Source organism: Cygnus atratus, chromosome 20 (genome assembly GCF_013377495.2).
Source record: "Cygnus atratus isolate AKBS03 ecotype Queensland, Australia chromosome 20, CAtr_DNAZoo_HiC_assembly, whole genome shotgun sequence".
Taxonomy (NCBI): Eukaryota; Metazoa; Chordata; class Aves; order Anseriformes; family Anatidae; genus Cygnus; species Cygnus atratus.
The window spans coordinates 10,634,930-10,657,921 of NC_066381.1; the positions used below are offsets into that span (position 1 = coordinate 10,634,930).

Genomic DNA, 22,992 nt, shown 5'->3' on the forward strand with positions numbered 1-22,992 from the left:
TTCCTCCAGGTACAACCCGGACTGCCGATTTTGGCTTCACTAATAAGAATCCACCACAATCCTCCGTCTGCAGGAGAAGCAAGGCGAACTCCTTGCTGAAGGAGACGCTCCAGCCCCCTTCCTCTCCCCGGGCCGGGCAGGGTCCTGCACGGAGACAAGGTCACGGCAGCAGCGGGACGCCCTTCCCCTGCGCCAGGCGGCCGCTCCGACAGCGCGCCCGCTCTGACTGATGCTGGGAGCCCGCAGCATCAAAGACAAGGTCACATTCCAGGGAGTCAGAGCGCGAAGACGGAGCGATGTTTGTGTTGATTCACTTGCTTTAGCGATTGCCGGGTATTTAATCTCTACAGCTCTTTTCTTTTGACACGATGGGCTCCTCTGGAGTCACTGCAGCCTAAAGAGTCCATCAAGTAAATGAATCCAGATTTCACAAACAGCCAGAGCAGCTCACTCCCACGTTGCTGACTATCGATAGCTCACTTCCATTTTGACAGGCGGGCTTTCAAAGCTCCACACAGGAATAAGAAATTTCAAGAGACCACTAAGTAAATAAATACGACAGACCGACAGCCGGAGCTGCGCGCCCGAAGCGCAGCCGGCAGCGGGAGTACAGCGTGCAGGGGGCTGCGACGACAACTCGACGCCCCCCTTAGATAGCAGGCCAGACTGCCTCTCCCTCCCTCTCCTTTTCTTTCTCCCAACTCGACAGTCTGCTGCTGGGCTTGGAAGTAACACAACCCAGTCTTTACAAGATATTCTTACTTTCTTAAAGTCAAAATACAGTCAGAAGGTCAAATGAAAGACAGTTTTTCCAAAGCACCTAACTGACTTTGTGAACTTCTGAGCATAAAACTAATTGGAGGCAATGGCGAAAGAAAAACAAATCAATATTTGCGACTTCTAGAATTTTACTGCAGTTCTCTTTCTTGTTTGTTTGTTTTCAGAAAGTACAGGACAGACAGGAGGGGGGTCTCAAACCATCCAGAAATGGAAGAGTTTGTGTTGCACTTAAACAGACCTCTGTTTCAAGTTGCCTTGAACTCAAGATCAGTATCGGCTCTGTTTTATCAGACGAGGTCTGATTTTTGTTCCTTCTTTTATTTTCCTTTTTAAAGGTTTATTTTTGAAAGAGGACCCTGTAACAGGGCCTCTTCCATTTCAGGAAAAGTAAACAAAATCCTTCACAGGGAGGATCGGGGATGAAGGAACAAAGCCTGTGAGACTAAACTGTACAAAGGTGAATTTATTTGTCATTATTTGGTATCACAGCAGCGCTATGACTTTGATCAAGGTCAGGGCAAGGTGCTGCACGCAGACACGCTCACTGCCTCTCGGAAGAGCCGGCAGTTAAGGCAGCAATAGGAAAGCCACACTATTAGTCCCAGATTTCAGGTGGGGATCTGAATGATACCACAGTAACACTGCAAATCAGTGCCACATCCACAAAGCCAAACGCCTAAACCTTGGTCCCAGCACAGTCATCACTCTGTCCTTCTCTTTCCTCCTGGACTCATTGCAGACCACATCATCTCAAACCATCATCTTTTCTAGTATGAACTTCTCTGAACCGTATGCCATCAGCAGAGCGAGGTGCTGCGAGGTGTCATCCAGGCCAAGAAGCAAGCGAGTGACCGCAGAGGATCCATCGAGACCTGAGCAGTTTTAACATAAAACACCCACACGCAAACAAACCTATGGTACAAGGGTTTTGGTGTGATCTCCAGACTCCTTGGGCTAGTTCTGCTTCCTGATTTAGGATAGCAGTGGCACCTAGCCCTTAGTGAAGATCAAGGTCCCTGCGAGAGCTTACAGGCTACACCAAGGCTAATTCCCTAGGTGCAGGTATGCTCTCAAACCAAGAAATACCAAGGGGATTCTTAAAACCAGAGCAGGAGAATCCTAGCAACGTCCTTTTGGCTACTGGATTGTGCCCAGAACATTCACGAATAGGAAGTTCAACAGAGAAGAGAGGGCAACAACTTCTTTAGCCTGGAGGGGACGAGGCAAGCAAAATAAATATTTAAGTTCCTGCTTATTAGGAAATGCTTGGCAAATAATGTGAAGCCAGAAGGACGTGTTAAAGAGAAGTATATTCAGTGTTATGGGAAGCTTAATGAGAAGCTGTAACCATTACGTATGTATCATATATGGAAAACTAGGTGAGGCCCCTATGGACTATTACATACTGCATGAAACTTTATGGACACCGTAATGCATTATTTTTAATGATTCCCTTGCCTACTTCAGGCTCTGGAAACCAAGAAGAGCTTCCCTAGTTTCCTGGTGGTGATTTAGCAATGATACCTTGCTTGTTCCCAGACTCTGGGTTGTTTTAATGAGAAATAATTGGGTTACTTTCCAGATTCCACAAAGCTGATACGTAACGAACACAAACTCTGAGAAAGTTGCTCAGCATTGCAGTGCTCTTCATGTCCTCTACCTTCCAGAGGGTTACTTTCCCTGGTAAACCATCCATCTACAAATAGGTCCACAAAACACTGGCACTTCTGCTAGTTGAAATTTGCATTGTCATCAACCATCTCTAGGGAGAGCCAGGCCACAGAAACAACCAGCTGCAACATCACACCGATTGCCCCTGCAGGAGATGTATATAATGAAAATTGAAAGCTGCAGGATGAACTTCTTACATACTTGTCCTCTTGGTTTATTCATCAGAAATAATTATCTGTGCCCACATTCACAGGAGCACATACTTTATGATGTACATTAAAATTTAATGGATTTTTAATAATACTGTAACTACAGCAGGAGCAGAAAAAAAGAGAAAGACATTAAACCATATGTGCTGTGCTGGTGGGTAGATGGTGTTGAGCAAACACCAACAGCACGTAACCAGCTTAGGATTAGTGAGGACGGGAAGAAGGAACTGCTGTTTCCTGTATTTGAAGATCATGGTGATCTGTAATTCCAAAAGTTTAGTTTAAAATCTCCCCAAGCGACAGATGAGCGTATGCATGAAATGAGCAGACGTGAGTTTCTGAATTTCAGGGACCTACAGGTGATACCCACGGCCTTGGACAAGTATCTGAACTCCCCAACTCAGTTTCTCCACCTGTAAAATGGAGAGAAACACTACAAACACACCCCGTGATAGCGGTTTGAGACTGTACTTGAATCCTGATTTCCACTGTGCCAATTCAAGTACTTACAGCATTTTACAAAGCTATCGATGTCGATTCCTTAAACATCAGCAGAAATGATTGCTCTAGCAGGAGAGATTGACACTCTAAACACTCTCCTCAGAACCTACTCTGCAGCTAAAGAGTCGGTGCGAAGCATCACCATGTCACCAATACTTGGACAGACATCTATTTATAGACTAAGAAATTATATATGTGGCGTCCCCACCAACAGTGACACATCTTCATTCAGGCATGAGTCACCTATTCATAAGCATGTTTCCAAAAATAGACCCTATTTACCAGAACTAAATTCCACATGCTCAGGAGAAAATGTCTCCTTAAAAACAAAACAACAAAAAAGGCACGTTAGGAAAGCAAACAATAGCAAACGAGCGCCGAAGCCTTCCGCCTGCAGGTCTACGTTTCGTACAATCACACTGAGACTGGAAACATTCAAGATGTAAAAATGAAGATGATCGCATGTTCTCATTACAAACCCCTGCCAAGGTCACCAGAGCACTACCGTCCAAAAGCAAGTATCCAGAATATTCTTGGCGACTCGTGCTTGGTAGAAATAGGAAGTATATTGCAGTTATTAGGGAGAGCAGACAGAATGAGCGCCAAGTAATCCCAGAAAATGTAGTGTTAAATAGAGGGTTCAAACCACAAAGCTGTTGATGGGGAATGTTAAAAATGTCAGCGTGGCTGAAAGACATTCAACAGTGGTGAATGTCAAGTAGCGAGCTACTGTTCAGCAGATGCAATAAAAAAAAGTAAGGGTACTTGGGTAATGAGACCAACATTACAGTTGTTGATACAAATTATATCCAGAAAGCAAAGAAATAAATGAATAAATAAATAAATAATGCAAAAATGGAACAAGTTCAAACTTCTTTTATAGTAATAGTCTCCAGTTGAGCATAATCACCAAAGCTATAGTGATAAGATTGCCAAAACTAGACAAACATCTGTGAGATGAATTCATCTCAGAGGGGAAGCCAACAGCTTGTTATCATTAAAGAGGCAATGCTCTCTCTGCGTTTGAACTGCAGGCCGCCTTGTTACTGCGTTTGCTGAGGCAATTGCACCAGATGTTGGCAGCTATCTTCAGATGGATGACAAGCACCTGCTGCTGGGGAAATTAAATGCTCGTCGGCCTCCTATCCTTCAGGGGAGGGCGGGCCGGGAGGGGAAGAGGGGGAGTGGTGACGGCTGACCCTCTGAAATAAACCTATTTATGCAAAGTGACAGTAAGTGCTGGTTTGCCAAGCGGGGAAACAGAGTGGAAATTCACTGGATCTCTTCCATTGCCCCTGGTGAAATCTGCTCCCACCCTCCCCGTCCTGGCAATTAACACGGCACCAATCTGAACTCGCTAAAGCGCTGGGCAGAGCAACAGAGTCAGCGCAGGGACCTTCCCTCGGAAAGTCACCGCTCGCAGAGCCGCCTCCGCAGGCACGGGGCATCGCTGCAGCGGGGTCTGCTGCCCGCCTGGCTGCCGACACACCGCTGCAGCACGCTGACGCTCAGCACCGCAGACCCAAATCGGGGGCCCGCAGTTTATAACGCTAGCGTTAAAATAAATAGATGCTCCAGGTGTGATCTTAGACATGCTGTATTTGCTCAGATTTATGTAATCTCACTGCCACTACCACCTGGTGGCACGCGAACGTGTTACCGGCTCCTTTGAGAGCTCCCTTTCGCAGGATCGGGAGTAACAGCAAAGGTCAGGGTGGGCACTGCAACCATTTTAAAAAGAAAATACGTAGAACTTCTCCGACAGACTTGCTGGTGCTTTCAGTTTTTCATGAAAAGAAAAACTGTAAGTGTGAACTCATTTTATATGAGCAATCATTTCATTACGGTGTATCCTAACTCTCTTCAAACCTCCACACGAGGACATGAGAGCAAAGAGCCTGTGATACATCCTGCCAGCAGCACCCATCACAGCCCAGATCGCTATTTCAAAAACATTTTGCCCTGGACATTAAACTAAAAACACCATTCTGAATTCCAATTCACCCAAAAGCTCTTGTGAATGTCCCTGACAGAGACAAACATTTGTTTGATCTAAACTGGCCACATGCATTTTAGGTATCCTTCAGATTAAGAGGGAGCTAATCCTCATTCTGCTTAGATTATCTTAATTGGCTCTTCATTTGAGCTACTTTGCCCTTGTCCCCAATTCCAAAGATGTATTTATAAATACATGTACTGCATCACGCAGTATAAATACACACATCTCTCACACGACTGGCACATATTGTTACACCATACTGTATGGTTATTGACGGGACTCAAGTTAATCGATCTACCAGTACTTGGTTACTACTCCACTTCTACCAAAATAAGCCCAGCCACATTTTTCCCTAGAAAAACAAATACCAAATTCCCTTAGAGGCAAACATGTGTAAGATGGGTGTCAAATGAATTTCATCTTCTACCTCTGCAGAACTAGCATGAGTTTAATTAAACCAGTAATACCTCAGTATTGCATGTGTGAACAAAATTCTGTTATTTCACTTGTAGGACAGACTGGAAAATCTTGATTATTTATTTATTTATTTACCACTGTGATGGAAAATCATAGAAATACATTTTAAAAAGAACAAGAATACAAACAAAACAAGGACCGGAAGGCTCAGCACAAAATCCCCCACTTAAAACCCATTTTCCATCAGAAAAATAATAACAAATCTTTACAAATCAAGATGCGGATCAAAACCAGCACTTCCCTAGCAATTAGCACAGGGTGCACGACGGGGCCGGGACCACTGCTCCAGGCGGCTGGTGGCAGCAGGGCTGGCTCCCCGGGGCCCTGCCTGCACCCAGCCTGCTGAACGCTCCCAAGGGAGGGATTACGGCGCCTCGTTTCCACATGGAAAACATCATTACCTCCATCAGCAACATGGGCTCTTTCCACACTTGGAACAATCTGTAGGAAGTTCCTCATAGGTATTTTTGAAACCCCTTTTCTGAAGCACGCAGCCTTAAAGCTGCATTTAAAAAATCCTCCCATTTCACATCGTACCACTCAATATCGATGTATTGTGCAGCATGACAGCACTCAAAAACTTGCTGTCTAATCCATGTTTTAACTAACTCACTTCGCTCATGAACCTACCCCAAATTTGTGGGCAGTGTAGTGCAAGCTTCAATTACACCATAGTTTCAAACAACTGCTGCTACATTTCCTTCAGTGAACTAATGTTAAAACACAAGTTTTCCCAAGGCAAAGCTTTGGCACCCCCAGAAGTCATGTTCTGGAGACAGGCTATCAGTTCCACACATGTTAGGAGCAGCATCTACGTTCAGAAACACCTTCTCGGAAAGTCCGAGAGGCTGCACTTCAAGTACCACAGCGGAATCTGATGCAATTTCACAGCATATGTTAGAAATACCTACCAAAGAAAATCTTACGTCACTCCTACTGCTGCAGTTTAACACCACTCTCTCTTGCTTTAGATGCAGCTGGCTGGGGCAGAGTTCATCTTGCTGTTGTCTTTTTGCATAGTGGCCAACCCCATGGGCCCTGCTCCGTGAACAGGGCTCTGAGATGCTACCCGAGCACAATAAAAACAAACATTTCCTTCCAGAGAAGTCCTGCATCTGCAGCCCCACTCACCCACACTGGGGATGAATCCAAGACCACCGCAGGGATAATTTGAATAGGTTAGCAAACATGGTTAGTTAAACTTGTTAGGTATATTATATCAGGTTTTTATAAAACAGAAGAGGAAAGGATGAAAAATCAACTTTCATGGGGTCTCAGATAAGATACAGGGTAACTTTATGGGTTTGAGTCAGTTGCAAAATTGGTATCTACGCACTGCAAACAAGCATTCACGTGCACGCTGGAGGAGTTAACGAGTATTTTCTTACAACTTCCTTCCACCAAGCCTCACCCCTGATTAATCATGGATTTCATTTGGACTCTCGGTATGCTTCGGAACCATGCCCTGCAAGCTCAGGATCAAAACTGCTCCCCTATTATTACTGAAGTATGTGAGGCACAACATAATGCACCAGCCATGCCTTTATGGGAAAGAAAAAAAAAAAAAAAAGATATAACAGGGTTGTCTTGTTGTCTTTAAAAACACATTTTAAACAAAGGATGCAGCCCTTGTCTTACAGCTCGGGGGAGCGAGGCTGCTTGCGCTGCTGCTCCAGCAGAGCCGCCCCACGTACCTGCAGCAGCTGTCAGGCACGGACACTGAGCCAGCTCCGGTACCGCCGGCACAGAGCTCGGCCTCAGCCCCTTCCTACCGCTACCGGGGTGTTCCTTCCAGCCTTCATCGAGTCCACACGGCTGAAGGCTGCGAGTGACATGAGTGTTGGCATATTTACATTTCCCACGCCCTTCAGAGCTTACTAAGTAAGAAAGGCAAGGAAATGTAAGGCAAGATAAAACAGCTTGCCCAAAGTCAGACGGCAAGTGGGTGGCACAGTGGGAAACAGAAGACAGATGTTCGGGGCCCTGACTCTCCACCACAATTACCTAATCTCACATGGGTTACAGTGCTGCAGCACAAAAGCTTCCTTGCCGTTTCATTTAACCAGAGTAAAAAGGAAATAAAATTGTGCTTTAAACTTCTGCTGTGTTCTGATACAGCTGCCGTGCCCACAAATCCTGCCTTAACATTTCCTCTTTTCATAAAATTCAGGTAGAAACCAACATCTAATTTATAACAAAACCACTTCCACAAAGCATGTCTTATTACAGACCACCTAAAAACTGACTTCCTGTGTACAACTTTTCATTGAGAGAATGAAAACACTGACTTCTTTTTAAGTAACGATCAAGTTTCTTGATTCGTTTAAAAAAAAAAAAAAAGAAAGGAAAGAGCATGCGTGGGAGGGGAGCAGAAATAATAAAAAGTGCTTAGGCCACGAGGGACCACTATATCCCAGATCCCTTTGTGACATGCCAAAGCAAAAAAATTAAAGGAATATTCATTATCCTTTATAGTATCACGGATGTAACACTCGAATTAGGAAATCCACGAACACTGGGACTTTAAAGCCTCTGCGAAGGGCAGAGGCAGCAGCCCGAGCGAGGCTGAGTGCTGCTCTGCAATGCCGTAACAGAACAGCCTGCACAGATTGCGTTCTGCATTGTTCCAAACTTATCAAGGGCTGCAAACAATGACGTGTTTGTCTGCTGCTCATTCTGTTTTAAGGAGTCGCAATGAATCAAATTAAGCAACTTCTCCCAAAGTACACCTAGGTAGCTTTGATAGAAAGAAGAATGTAAGGACCTCAGAGTTATTCATCACCGGGCCTAGAGCTCAGGTTTGCTCCGAAGAGAACAGTGCCATTAGCGGCAGCTGAAAATAAAGCCGACACATTCTCTGGTTTACAGCATATTAAAATGTTTCAAAACTCAGGCTAGTGCAGCTGAGAATGTAAATAACAGTCCCGATCTGTCCTTACATTTCAGAAAACATAACCAATTCACAAATATTGAATCTGGAAATACAGCAATGAAAATGTGAGAGGCTAACACCTTGTCAAATCAAAACATTACTTTTCTGCAAAGCAAATACTTTTAGAATGACCGTCCCTGGATCCCACTGAACATTAAGTCTACACATCAGTGTCCAACAGATGTAACAATACAATTCAAACTGTATGTCAAGTCTGAATTAACTAAGCTTTCACTTTCAGACAAGCGAAATTCCTTGCACCTCCTGACTCTGGCCTTAGCCCCAGCTCCACACAGACTTCCAAGCCCCCCTGAAATGAACCCATGGCGAGCAAACCACCTTTTCTCATGCTAACAACTCTATTGTAATAACATCTTCAGAGGCCATGCTCAAGGTCTCAGGGAAAAGTAAACCACCGGAGTGCTTAATACTCCAACAGCGCATTAACTCGTTCACACCCAGACAGCCTTGCCAAACAAGGAGGAGTTTTCTCTCATGTTTTCTTGATTTATATTTTCACAGCTGTCAGAGAGAAAAGCATGTAGGAAGCAAGTTATGTAAACCACCTGATTAGGCTAAAATCCTCTGTGTGGATCACACCTCCTTCCCTCTTCCCCTCCCGGCACAGTTAAATACAAAAAGTAGAGGGACTTTGTCTATTACTCAAAGCAGATTATTTTTTCAAAGGTTAAACCAGTCCTTTACTTGTATTGCTCTTTGTTTTAAGGTACAATGCTGTACAACAGAAAGAGAACATTCTCATCCTCACGTTTTGCTATTTGCAGCCTCGCTGCTTTCAGCTTTACTTTTCTTGCACCCAGCACCACGGCTCTGCTAAGGGAGGCCTGGGGCAGGGGCAGGGCTAGGAACGGCTCTCCTCTTGGTTACTGCTCTTGGTTAACTGCAACCAGAACGTAAGCCATGGCTACAGAAGGGGGAGATTAGAAAAATTACAATCTTTCAAAAGCACAACAGTTTTGCAGAAAAACACAACATCAGAAGCTAGAAATTATTATTCCCCTGGTCTGTTCTGTGTCTCACAGGAAATAACAAGCAACTGTATAAAACATTTCAGATCCAGAGAGATAACTCAAAAATCCTGTCTTGCTTCAAATTCTCCAAATCTTAAATCCATTTGTGAGGAAACAACATATTCCAAGCAAAGTTGAAGCATGCCTACAATTTGTCTGAGGGACCTCGTGGCAAGTCAGAACAGAAAACAAGATTAATGCATACATCTCTGTTCCAATTTCATTTGAAATTTTAAAATAAAAAGCAAATGCCACTGCCCTCTTCCCCACAAGTCATTTTAGGATTGCTGTTAAAGAAAACACAGCAAATGCACCTACTTCAAGTCTTTGAGAGCAAGTAAAACAGCTGGAGCCACCAACACTAGCACTGCTTTTCTAGCAGTTTAAAGTAACAGTATGTAAAAAAATCCACCAAAATATTTCACACATCTCCTTTAAAAACCACTATTCTATTTCAAAAAGTATAAATTAAATGTATTCTCTACAACGCAAGAAAACATGATTTTTCTACCAGAACAGTCATATCTGGACTGATCTAAATAGTTCAAGACAGCTGACCCATACCTTTAACACAACTCTGTTCCCATTGGGCTGGAAACACACCATTTCAAAGACTTCCCAGCAAGACTGACTGCACTACTTCACGAGGAAGACTTAAACAGAATTCTATTTCAGCAGTGTGGTAAAAAAAGTGTACCCGGAGCCCCATCATGTTCGTGCAGCAACGAGTGGCCGCTGGCCATCGCTCGGCGCTCGTAGCTCAGGTGGGCTCTGGCCCACGCTGCAGGCCCGGCCTGCACCACGCCAAGGCCTCGATGCGACGTGGCCGCCCCGGGGCAGGCGGCAGCGCGGGCAGCGAGGGGGTTAAAGTGGTGTCAGACAGCAAGCGCTGGCTCCTGACCAAAGGGACATGGGAACCAGGGCAGCTGAGGTATAAAGGCCTCATTGTAGCAGCCCACTGGATTGGAAATGACTTGTAGGCCTAATGAAACAAAACTTTGGCAGTAAAACAGAATGAAAGGAATGAGACAATAAAAGACAGGAACAAAGGGAGCAGAGTTGTTTCAGCTTAGGAAAATAAGCTCACTTTGTTGTTGGGAAAAGCCAAAGCCGATTAGGATAAACCAATGACTAGGCATAAGTCTTCCAAACTAATTACACAGTTCGCCATGTGAAGTATAATTGCAAGTCGCAAAATAAGGACTACATTACTTTCACAGGAGCTCTATGCAGGGAGCGTTACCTAGAACCGAACCGAACAAGTCCCTTATCATCACCCACTTGCATCCCAAAAGGTGCAGAACGTGCACGTCCTGACAGAGGGCATTTCACTGGTGCCGAGGGGCCTTCTGCTGGTCACAGTCCTCTGGGTGAGGCTTTAGGAGGCTGTTACTTTACTTTTTAACAATACCAGAAGCCTTAAATGCTCCGACACGTCCTGACCTCAGAGCGCACCGTTCGGTTACGCTTTCAGAAAGCCATGACACTGGCAGGTCGGCAGCCCCAGCACTGCCGCCGCTGGCCGGCCTGCACCCTCTCATTTACGCTCATTTTCAAACTCGGTTGTAACAGACAGCTTTTCACACACCAGCAATGCTGAGGACCCTGGATTAGTTAACACAGCCAGCGAATGTATTACGTTTGCCAAAATGTCTGAAACATCTTTGACTGAAGTTAACAGTGGATCACAGAAGCGACTGTTTTACTCTGATTTGAAAGGGTTACTGTTCAAAGTGCTGCTTTGCTGGCTCAGCCTCCTCACGCCCTCAGCCGCACCTTGCTCCCCAAGCCCCCTGAAATGGCCGCAGCGCCGAGCACCCTCCCAGGCGGGCCGCCCTCCAGGGCACAGCGCATCCCGTGGCTCCCCCAGGCCCTGGCCCCCTCCTCTCCTCCTGCAGAGGGGCTGCGAGCCTCTCGGGGGGGCTACAGCGCCTGTGTGCCCCCACATGTTCAGCATTACCAACCCTAAGCGTTCAGCAGTCACGAGGCTTTTAATTACACTGTTCTGCACTCCTTCTGTTAAGCCTCTTGGTTTTAACTCAGGTAATTTTTCCCAGTCTTCCTCCACAGCTTACAGCAGTAAGGGACTTCCCTTCCTCGCTGATTGAAAGCAAGGATTCTCACGTATCTCGGCCTTACAGAAAGAAAAAACAATCATATCAGAAACTTCACGATAAAAGTCTCAGGAGTTATCATTACCACATATTTTGGTGTTCTAGCTGGCAGGCATTTTCACTGGTGAAGTCAGGGAAGAGGGTTTATTAAATGCAGTTTTCTTTTTACTGGAGAGAAAGGTTCTGACATTTACTTTTCAAAAGGAAGCGGTTTCAAATTCAACACTTTAGGGCCCTTCCTGCCAACTCCAGTTAAATTAGTGAGTCAGCTTGGCCCCAGAGCTGATAGCTGCTCTAACCACGTAGAGTATTTCAAGAGCTACCTCAAGTTACCAAAACGACCTCCCCTGGTTGCAAAGCTCTTCTCTGCAGCAAGTACAAACAGGATTTCAAGAAGCACAGCAGCAGTTAAGCAATTTTTTCCACACCAATAAATAAGCTCAGCATTTCAAAGAGGAAGTCACCTGAGATGTTCTTATCAAATATGGGCGGCTCTTCTACACGTTAATTATGTAATGCAATTGTCTTTATTTTAAGAAAGTGCTAAGCAAACGCAAACCTTGCCAATCGATCCTGATGCATTGTTTGCATTGTAATGGCTTGATGGGAGAGCGAGGCTTGTGTGCTAAGCAGTGCACAAATGTGTCATCAGTCTGCCACAACGAGCCTGCAGCCTAAACCAGCAAGTCAAGGAAAGGTCGGGAAGGGGAACGGACATGGAGAAGGAAGCAGCTCCTACACAGTCCCGCAGGCCCAGTCCAGGGTCATTGTACCTGAATCAGAATCCCACCCACTGCAGTGGGCTAATGAGTCTTCTGATTTTGCTGGACCACAAGTCCACGATTCCTAGGGGTATTAACTAGCACTGCACCTTCTCACAACCAGAGCATCACCTCAAAACACCCCCCAAACCAGTCTCAGCTGACAAACAACAAAGTACAGCAGAGAGCACTTGAATGCCTGCACACAAGGTCGAGATACAGCGACACAGCCAAAAAGCCTCTCCTCCAAAATGCCACTACCTTCAAACTCAGCTCCTTTTCACAAGCTAGCATACAGCAGCATGAAACAGGGATGAAACTGGAAAATGCTATGTGGTAGCACAGGGGCAAGCTCTGTGAGCCCCAACTCCTGCAGTAGCTGAACTCCAGCAACTGGACCACGCAGCCTCAGCAGGACATACCTCATCTCTCCTGCTAGGGGTAGGGTTATAGCTTTGGTCGCAACTTGCACAATTATTTTCAGCCCCTTTATTTTTTAGCCCTCAATTTACGACACTTGAAAAAGTATGTCATTTTCCAAAAGCACTGCCTATTGAAAGTCTGACCTCTTTAAGCTGTCTCAAGAAAGGCAAATCACAAAAGCAGGAACTGAAGCATCCCGAACCACAAGTCTACTGAAAAACGCAGCCCAGTTGTCTGCATTCTCAGGGACTGTAAAACTGCAAACATGAAACTACCAGATGGTGAAATTAAAAAGGCTATATTAAGAGAGCATGCAGACAATATGCAAAGCACTTATATTGAAACTATTATTAACTTCAAAAATACAGGTTAGAGGAGTTCTGCAATTAGAAGTAACTACACAAGAAACATCCAAAAGCTCATGTAATCCTTTAATAAAAGACTCAGCAGGCTGTAAACATCCTGCCGGAATCGAAGATTATTATTGAAAATAAAATGAATGGCTTGCAAAACAACCATCAATCCAGCACAGGAACAGTTTATAAACTCCCCTCCTCAGCCCTCAACAAAATACTGCATGGCCAAGGCATTTCAGAGCCAGATAAAAGAAATATAAACTAACTACAAGGAATGGGAGCTGCTTTGCTTTGGGATAGCCTGCTGTGTCCTCATGCAATCATGCATCTAAATCATCAGCTGATGCACTCCGAAAGACGGGAATAGAGCTGCGTGCAGCACAAAAAGTTCAGTGCCCACTGGGAGCACTGGGACCTCAGGCTCTGTGCCTCCAGGAACAGAAGTGCTCTGTCCTGCCCTGACTCCAGAGGATCAGCTCACCCCAGTACGCCAACCTACAGCTCATTACACCACCACAGCCGTGGTTCTGGGTCTACTGCCTCTGCAGAGAGGGGGCTTACAGGAGTCTCCATGTGCAAACTCTTCACCTCGTTGGAAGGTGAACAGGCATCCAGAAGCCTTGGGGATGCAAAATGCCCAGACGGACTTTGACATGACAGAGCCCAGTCCTGAAACACCACCTTTGAGGACACGGCACCCCAAGGAAGCGGGTGGCACCAAACTCCAGCTGGAGCTTCACTGCTGACAATAATATTCTGGCAAGGTTCAGGTTTCCTTCAAACAGTACTAAATCCTTCCAGGAACTTCTGAGTTTTTCTGTTTTGGTTGTGTTTTTTTTTTAACGGTTTCAGAATTCTACATATAGTTCCACAACAATGTTGCTCAAGAGTTTTTTAATAAGAATTGAAAAGGATATTCCAGTGACTTCCATATTACTTTTGCTATTCACATGGTTCCTTCAGGCATTTCCACAACTTAATGAGCTCTCTCAAATACCTCTATATGCTCTTTTAGCTACCGGAATCGGAGTAAACAGAAGGCTGATTTTATGGAGTAGACAACTGTGTAATCATTCAGCTAAGGGTCAAATTCTTCCTGAACATACGCAAATTCAACTCCCAATGATTTTTTTTTAATAAAGGTAAACAGTGTTGGCAATGCTGTACACATTCATATGCAACAAACAAAAGGAATTCCAGAACCAATTTAAATAGGCTTTGAGAAATTATATTGAAAATTTGGCCCTCCTTTGAGCACAGGCCTCACTGCGCTTTTGGTTTTCAAAACACACTTTAAAAAGAAAGGGAAAAAAAAGAAGAATTCAAAATATGCAGTGCTCATTTGGGCAGGAACTTACCTTGCCAAACTGTTCAAAGTATTGCTTTACGTCTTCCACTACTGTATTAGCCGATAATCCACCTACAAATATTTTCTTTGTTCTTGTGACCATCTGCAAGAAATTACAAGACAAGCATATGGTTTAACCAGATTATTTCAAACAATATGTGGAAAAAAATATTCGTCAGATGCCATCCCTAGCCCAGTTAATGAGAATATTTCTCTACAAAAGCAATTCAGATTCTATTTGATTAGATACTTCTTTTTTCTTTGTCTTGTTTTGTTTTTATTTGAGAAATGGCTGAGTAAAGGCACTCAATAACAACTCTAGCCCCTGGATATTTTTTTTTAATAAATGATTTTTATTGTGCTTCTCAATGCAAATATAAGTGAAAAAGGATTCCAAGTGTCATATCCTCGTAGCTACCATCTCAAAAAGGCGTGCCATTTTCCCCCCCCTTCTTTCCTAAAGACAAAGTGCCTGCTCCTTGGCTGGCAAAAGGCAATTACACCAAATTGAAGCGCTATGTTATTAAGTTTCCATAAGCCAGTTTAAAAGGAACTTGGTACAGTCACTTTAAAACTAATCACATGAGGTGGGACAGCAAGAGCCACTGACTCAGTGCCCTAGCTGCCACAGACCGCGCTCCAGCTGAAACGCGTGGTATCGCCACCATCCAGGGGCCGGATCAGGCCCCACATCGCCCTGCCCCGAGTGTTACCCAAGACCCCAGCTGAGCACCCAGCTCTTCTTGCTGACCCTTCCCACTCAAACACAACGTGAAGGGATTATGCTGGACTCCCTACAGAGCACGTCCTTTCAGATGGCTCATTATCCATAACCCTTTAGGACAGACAGGACCCAGCCCAGGGACCCGAACCTACAGAACAGCAGCGGGGAAGCTGGTGCCACTGGTGGGCCAATCCCAAAGAGCCTGTGTGCCCTGCGGGCCACCTTACACCAAATGCAGATCCAGGGCAATGCTGTCAACACACTCCAAAGGGCCAGGCACCATCCCCGTAGGCCTGGACCCAGGGGAAAGCCTCTACCTCACAGCAGGCAATGCCCTTCCAGCTGGAGGAAACAGCCACCTAGCAGACTACTCCACCTTGTACAGATGTTTTGAAGTTAATATCGCATGTTAACTCAAGAAACCAACAAACACATCAGTAAGAAATTCATATATTAAAATGCTTGATTTTGTTTCCTGTGTGACAGAAACTGGCTGAAGGAGCCAACTTGCAGACACTGAAGGGAAAAAACACCCCGTAACACCAGAAGCAGGACCGGCTTTGGCTGAACAACAGCCAGCAAATTCTGAACCCGTGAAAAGGGAAGGACACCGGGCAGCCGGCCGGGGACGCCACTGCTGCAGCTGCTCAATGCAGAGGTTAGGCCTGCTTCCCTCTCTTACCTTTTTATTTTTAGTACAGATGAGATGCACTTTATGACAGCGACGGAGGCGCATGGGGCTGCCTGCAGCTCACTGCCGGGCTCTGCAGCCCCATCAGCCCGGGCTGCCAGGAGCAGTGCTGCTGCCCAAACTGGCGCTGGCCCAGCCGGGCTTTGTGATGTGACTGGAGCCATAGTGACAAGCCGGGGTGCACGGCTACCAGCGAAGCCTTCACGGAGCTGAGGCACTGAACAAAAAGCTTGGAGTTGCCCCAAATTCTCTCAGCGCAGAACAAATTAAACATCACTCCCGTCTCCGCCGCCATTCAAATTAACCAGGGTAGATACTTCCCTCAATCAGCCCCCTAACCACGCTTTACAGAGCTTCACTTTATTTTTTTTAAGTTAGGAAGAAAAGAAAAAAAAGGTGTAAAAATTCAATTATTTTTTCCTGGCTGCAATCTAGGACTCGAAATTGAAGTCCAAGCATATATTTTTCTGTAGAAAATTGTCATTTACAAATAAAGAATTGGCTAAAGCCGACTTGTAACTAAAGGATTTTGCAGGGCTGTCAAGAGCCCTCTGCCTGCCAGCATCTGATTTAAGATCAGGCTGAGCTTCTGTTGTCATACAAAAGAGGGAGGAAAGCAATTATTCTAAAGCAATATTTGAAATTATCATCATTTTTATATTTGACCAAGAAAGAGGTACTTCTGTTAGAAGCAGGATTGAAGATTAAAAAAAAAGACAGACAGACTACTTTGTTTCAATAGCTTCAGTCCAGGAAAATATTGGTAATGACAAGCAAATTCACAACATTTTAATGCCTAGAGATGTGTTGCGAGCTGGGAAATGGTTTCAGAAACCAGCTCCTTGGTACAAAAGTGAAGGACAAAATTAAGTCTGCTTTTACAATCTACGTTTTCCTGAAGAGACAGTTCAATTGCTTTGTTACACACATTACCCTCCGCAAAAGAATACACGTAATTTGTAGCTTTAGCAATTCCTCCTGCCCTGACGCGCTCCGACAGGACGCGCCGGTGCCGCCCTCTCGCCCCGGCACAGAGGCCGCGTGCTCGGCCCGGAGCCGCGACTCGGGGCACCCGCGGTGGGGGAACACGGCCAGAAAGCTGCCGCGCGGCTGGCTTGTCTGTGCCGGTACGGCCCCACCGATTTGCGATTGCTAGATGAGTGCGGCGGGACTCGGGCCAACTGGAAACGAAGCTTCCAAGTCCTGCTCTAACCTGCAAATCCGCCCCCACAGCCACACAGGGGAGCTGCGAGGCGAGGGCAGGCCCCCAGCCTGAGGGCTCCCCGGGCTTGGCACCGCGCAGCCAGGAGCCGCGCACGCTGCTGGCCTAACAGCTAATGGCAACGGCCCTTCGATGCCAGCCAAACACCATGGAGCATTCAAAAAACATAAGATTATTGGAAAAAAAAAAAAAAAAAAAAAGGTGTTCACTAACTCAGGTGTTTTACTCCACCAGGGACACCCGCTCTGGACATGAGCCACTGAATCACCAGCGAAAGAGATCTTAAAGCTAATCCAACCATCAGGACCTGTTCACCCAAGAGTTCTGAGGGAGCTACGGGTGAAATAATTGACTAGGAAGCTCAAAAACCTTCACTGCTACCAGCTGCAAGGGCACACAAGGAGAGCACATTAATTCCCCCACTCAGTACTGCTGCTGACTACAGTCAGAGACATGGCACCGAGGCCAACGGACTCCTACTGCGTCCCGTCAGGGGTGCTCTCGTGCCTCGTGGGATTCCCTCCGCTGTCACCTCCCCAGACCTGTGCTTGTTGCAGGGAGGAAGAACAAAGGGTTAAGAAGTATTTACTGAAGTACACTTAACATTGCTTAGTAAACATTAACGATGACAAATGACCAGAGCACAGAGAACTGAACTAACTGAAGAGCTTTTCTTTTCAAAATTAGTTTTTTTTAAATCAAAATTTCTCATTTGTGAATTTTTGTGAAATTTGTGAAAATAAATTAGCACATCCCCAAATCCCCTACTATTTTACAAAAACATTTATGCCTATATCTAAGAAAAACACGCCTTGCCATCAGTTTGCCACCATTACCAGTATTTTTTTTAATTATAGCAGAAAAAAAAAAAAAAAAGGAAATCTGGAAGAGTGCCCACCCTCAAGCCCCTCCAAGGCAAGTGACTGCGGCTCTGCACCACTTCCTGGAGCACACTCAGCACCAGTGCCCGGAGGCTGCTGGTGGCGGGGCGCTCCCGCAAGCAGGGCACTCGGCAGCTCCAGCTGCTCGCTGCCCGCAGTGGTGATGCGGCATGGGGATAGCAGGAAGTGATTTGCAAGAGTCAATCACAAACCTGCGTTTTATGAATGACACTAAGAGGTCTAGGTCAGTCAGAAACCACCACACTGCCAGCTTCCTGTCTTTGTTTTTAATTTGCAGTATAATATATCTATCATTTGCTGTTGCAGGACTGTGCAAAATGTAGATAATAAATGTTTTAGGAGCCTCTGCACACCGAAGGTGTCTCTCTCACTGTAGCAGGAATCAACAGGGGAGAGTTAGATCTAACGTTGGTTATAAAGTCTGTTAATTGCAAGTACCTGCAGAATTGCTTTGTTTGTATACTGTGTTGGTGTTGCAGTTAATCAAAACACATGTGACTACAACTGCAAAGAGTCACTCAAGGTTACAATCCCTTTATTGGCTTGGCTTTTGAGAAATACATTTGCCTTTGTGTTCTGCAACTGAGCAAACACTTCAGCTGGTGCAGAAGCAGGAAAAGCCACGGTCCTTCATCAAGACAGCTCTTCTGGTTTAATGCCATTTTTTTGCAAGGTTAAGGTTACAATTAGATCAGTTTGGGGCATACAAGGAAAATCTCTAAACAACAGGCTGATGGCACAGTCTCTGGAAGCAAAAATCCTGTCCCATTCTAGCATGTCAATACATCTTATGAAATAAAACCAACCAATAAAGGACAAATGAAGAAACACACAGTTTTGCAGTTAGAGCCTCCAGTTCAGTGTCCATCAATATCCTCGCATACCAACTCCATTTTTAAGTTTCTTGGTTTTGTGGTTTTTTCTCCCCCCACTGTAACTGTCTTATTATCGTGAATATTTAAATGAATAAAGGGGATTTTAAGCTGATGAAATATTTGGCTGAATTCAAGGAATTTCAAAATCTCAGGCAACAAGTACCCACCACTATTTTCAGATGAGCAAAGGCACTCTTTGTTTTTAACACAGGACTTACTTATTTGGCTTTAGGTCAAATATAATGGTTTTAAGTATCATTTCCCCACCATTCTTTACCTCCTAAACATCTCAGCATGGTGGAATTGGACTAAAGTACTAATAGTGAATCTGCACCATGAATTGCTGAAATTAGCATTCATTTCAGATTAAACTAGTTATGCATATATAACTGTTCTTCAGAACACTTTCCTCTCCTTGTGCTACAGTGTGTGCGCGGGTACATGCGTATTCCAGCTTGCTCACCTCATCTGCCGTTTGACTTTTCATCATTTCTAATGTATCTACCTTCTAAATAGGTTTGTAATTGGAAACCTCATCTTTGGTATATATATTAAACTGCATTTTATACTCCATTGTGTTGTACATCCAAACTACAGCATTAACTCTAGTTAACAACAACAGTAACTCATGTAATAGGGGAAGTGGTCTTGTTAACTAAAGTGCTAGGCTTCTTTGGCAGAACACAAACCATAAGCAAGAGTTCTCCAGGTTTTCTTTTTCTTTTCTATTTTTTTTTTTGTCTCCAGGATCCTCATAGCAACTTCCAAAAAGCTTTTAAAACATAACACAAAGCCCATCACGAAAAAGGCAACATTTACTGAAAGCTGTCAACTCTTCTCCATTCACGAAGTGAGAGTACACCCCAGTAACCATCCCCTTCCCCAATATATCAACCACTATACGGTTCAGAAACGATGGACAGATTTTGTCTACAGTACTGTGGCACCATAAGCTAGCAAATATTAGGCTCTCGAGCTCACCAAGAGGAAGAGAAACTCAATCCTGTCCAAAGGCAGCACGGCTTTACGTGCCACGTACAACATGCTTAAGTATTCAAAATAGGATTTCAGCAAGACTTAACGAGTGCAAATACCTTGTGCCTGACCCCTGCGTAAGCTAATGTCATCCTGTGAGAACTTACTCCAGCTACAGCAAGGTAGGCAGGAATGAAAGAGCTCTTTAATTCCAACAAGCAGCACAGATCCCCGGCGGGGTAAATCAGTTCCCTTGATTTCCGTGGAAAATACAGATGGGTTGTGTTCTCCCAAACCATTCAGAAATGAAACTCAACTGAGTCCCTGCTGTATTCCTAGTTTTTGGCTGTCTCTGGTTTTGCTGTTAACTTTGAGGGTTGTTTTTTGACTGGCGATTTGTTGCTCCCTCCCCCTGAAGTCTCTGCTATCAGCAGGAGGCAGAACAAGCAAAGTGATTTCTCTGTGACAGGCTGAATCGACAGCCGGAGCCAGTTCCACAAGCAAATCAGGCCTCAATGCTGGCAGTGCCTTTGCTGGTTGCTTTCCTGCCTCCGGCCGAACTTAACGCTCCCGTGTGCCCCAGGAAGGCCGGCAGGTTCAGCCGCAGCACTGCAGTCCGCGTGGCTGCCACCGTGCCCTCGGGAGCATGCCTCACCAAGCACAACGCAGACATGGCCACGGCACTGCCCCAACGTGCATGACCACGGCAAGCTCCCGGCATGGGAGCTCCCATCTCCTGGAAATTAGCCCCAGCTGTGAGAGCTCAGCATTTCTTTGAGCAAAATCTGGCTTCAAGCTTCAAATCAAAAGATACAGTAAAATTCACCAGAGCCAGACTTCACACCCTCCAGAGAACAGGAATAGATCACAGCCTCACAGCCTTGTTACAACCAGTTGTATCGCATCGTATCCCTTAGGGATGCTCCCTTCCACTCTGCTCCAGTTAACTCCTTTATGCATTAGGGAAGCAAGGTCTAGAGGCAGGAAGAGGGGAACAGAGAGAAAATCTATTTAAATCCCCTCGGCTGCTTTAGCTCCTCACGCACAGTGTGGGAAGGAAGGTAACTAAATATTCAGACAGTGTGGACAGCTCACCTAACACGACAGCCTGATTAGTGTTCAGCAGTGCTTAAAAACTGCATTAATACACTGAACAAAGATAATTAATTTTGAAGGAATACATCTCACGGCCACAAGTGCAGATCACTGTTCAATATGACAACGGACTAGGGGCAAGATTTTTGCAGTGCCCATGTAACACAGGGACAAAGGTCCCAACCAAGTAAGACTCAGCTCCTAAACCTACGTGCAGAGTATCACTTTGCACAGGCAAAAAGAGAGCGAGACGACATTCTGCCCAGGGACCTCACGCTCCAAGACATGGCAGCAGTATTTGACGGGAACAGCCTAACTGACCATTACAAGGTTCATCAGTTCCACTATTTATATTTTACTGTCTTCTGGAAGGAAACATTATGTGCCATATCCAGAAAACAACCGGAAAGCTTGTGTCCTCCAACAGGACCCAGGACTGTAAAAGAACGTATTTACAAGGGCATATTCACAGTCCATTTGGCGTAACTTTCTACAGCGAGGCAGCCTTTCAGCTGGGCTGCGCTGAAGTAGGCCAAAGTGGGAAGCCAAGCTGAGCAGCTTCCCCAGACATGCCCAGGTCCTCATTTGTAATCTGGATCAAAGCAAGTAGGAGGTAACAAAGTTAAGCAGCATCCCTGCTTTCCCAGGCCAGAGAGGGGACCGCAGAGAGCCAGACAGCGCAGGGAAGCTGGATGTGGCGGTGAAGGGCACTTTTTTCCGCCTTCCCACCACCGGCTGCACAGCTGTGGGCCTGCAGAGAGCCTTCAAAGGGCAGCTTCCACCACCACCAGTGGCTGGAGGCCAGCCGCAGAGGGCAGCTGGCCACACAGGCCAACTGCTTCAAAGCTGTCTGCCTGCAGCTGGATGCCAAAATCCATACCGGGGCACTTAAGTGGCCTCATTTTTCCAGGGCCTGCAGCTCCCATTGACTCAAAACCCTCAGTCAACAGTCTTCCCAGTATTTTTCTGATTTGAGTCATATCAACCCCATGAAAATCTATAGCTGTGTTGGAGCAAGAGCAGTAGGCAAAACCCAGTAAGTGCCTTCGATTGCTGCCGTATTTGCATACAGCTGCCACGGCTGCCTGGAGCGCCGCCAGCACCGGGGGACGTTCCCAGTGCCAACCCAGAGCCCTTCCCCTGGGGCACGAGCAGCCGGCTTGTGGAGCCACGTCCAGGCGAAGCCGCTGCCAGCTCACAGGTGGGCTGCGAGCACCACGGCTCTCAGCTAGGAGCCGGGACATGGATCCTGCACAGGACTCGTCCATCAGAAGGTGCTCCTGCTGGAGAGACTGGCACGGGGCAGAGAGCCAGCTGATCTGCGGGGACGTGCTCTCGTCCTACGGCACCCATCTTTCACTGCTCCACACTCGCCTCTCAAGCCGAGAGCATGCACAGGCAGTTACGCTCCTCAGCCAGCCGTACCTGTTAGCATGCCGAGCAGCTCGCGCTGTCAATACGCTCAAGAGCGCATGGCTCAGCAGCTAGAATGGCTTTTACGGTGCTGTCAATGAACCCTTCTTTAAGCATGCACTTGCAAAAAGGAGAAGGAAGAAATGTATTTGGAGGCTTAACTCAGTGTCCAACAAAAGCCAATAGCACAGCCCGATTTGCAGACTATGAAAAGTGCACATTCTGTAAGTTTTGAAATTCTTCCAGCTCCAAACAGTGAGGTCACTCAAAAAAAAACTTACTGCCTCTACAGCGCAGAAAGCAGACATAATTTAAATACTTCTAAGTTAGTACCAACTAATTTTTCACGATAACCCTGACAAATCAGTGATAAGAGCTCTGTTAAGATTCTAGATAATGTTCTGCTAAAACAAGAAAAAAATCACATGAAGCAAAAAGAAATGTGTAAAGCAATTTACCTCCCTCCCAACATACTCCAGATGATTTCTCTGTA

The 22,992-nt window shown here is 45.6% G+C and overlaps 1 protein-coding gene across 10 annotated transcripts in view; it reads right to left on the reverse strand.

Moving 5' to 3' along the window:
• Window positions 1-22,992, reverse strand: part of MSI2 (musashi RNA binding protein 2) — a 239,063-nt gene that overhangs the window by 145,393 nt on the left and 70,678 nt on the right. For all 10 annotated transcript variants that reach the window (XM_050714799.1, XM_035560906.2, XM_035560912.2 and 7 more), the window contains one exon: window positions 14,613-14,705. In XM_050714799.1, the coding sequence (XP_050570756.1) occupies window positions 14,613-14,705 (93 nt within the window). The remainder of the gene's footprint in view (window positions 1-14,612; window positions 14,706-22,992) is intronic.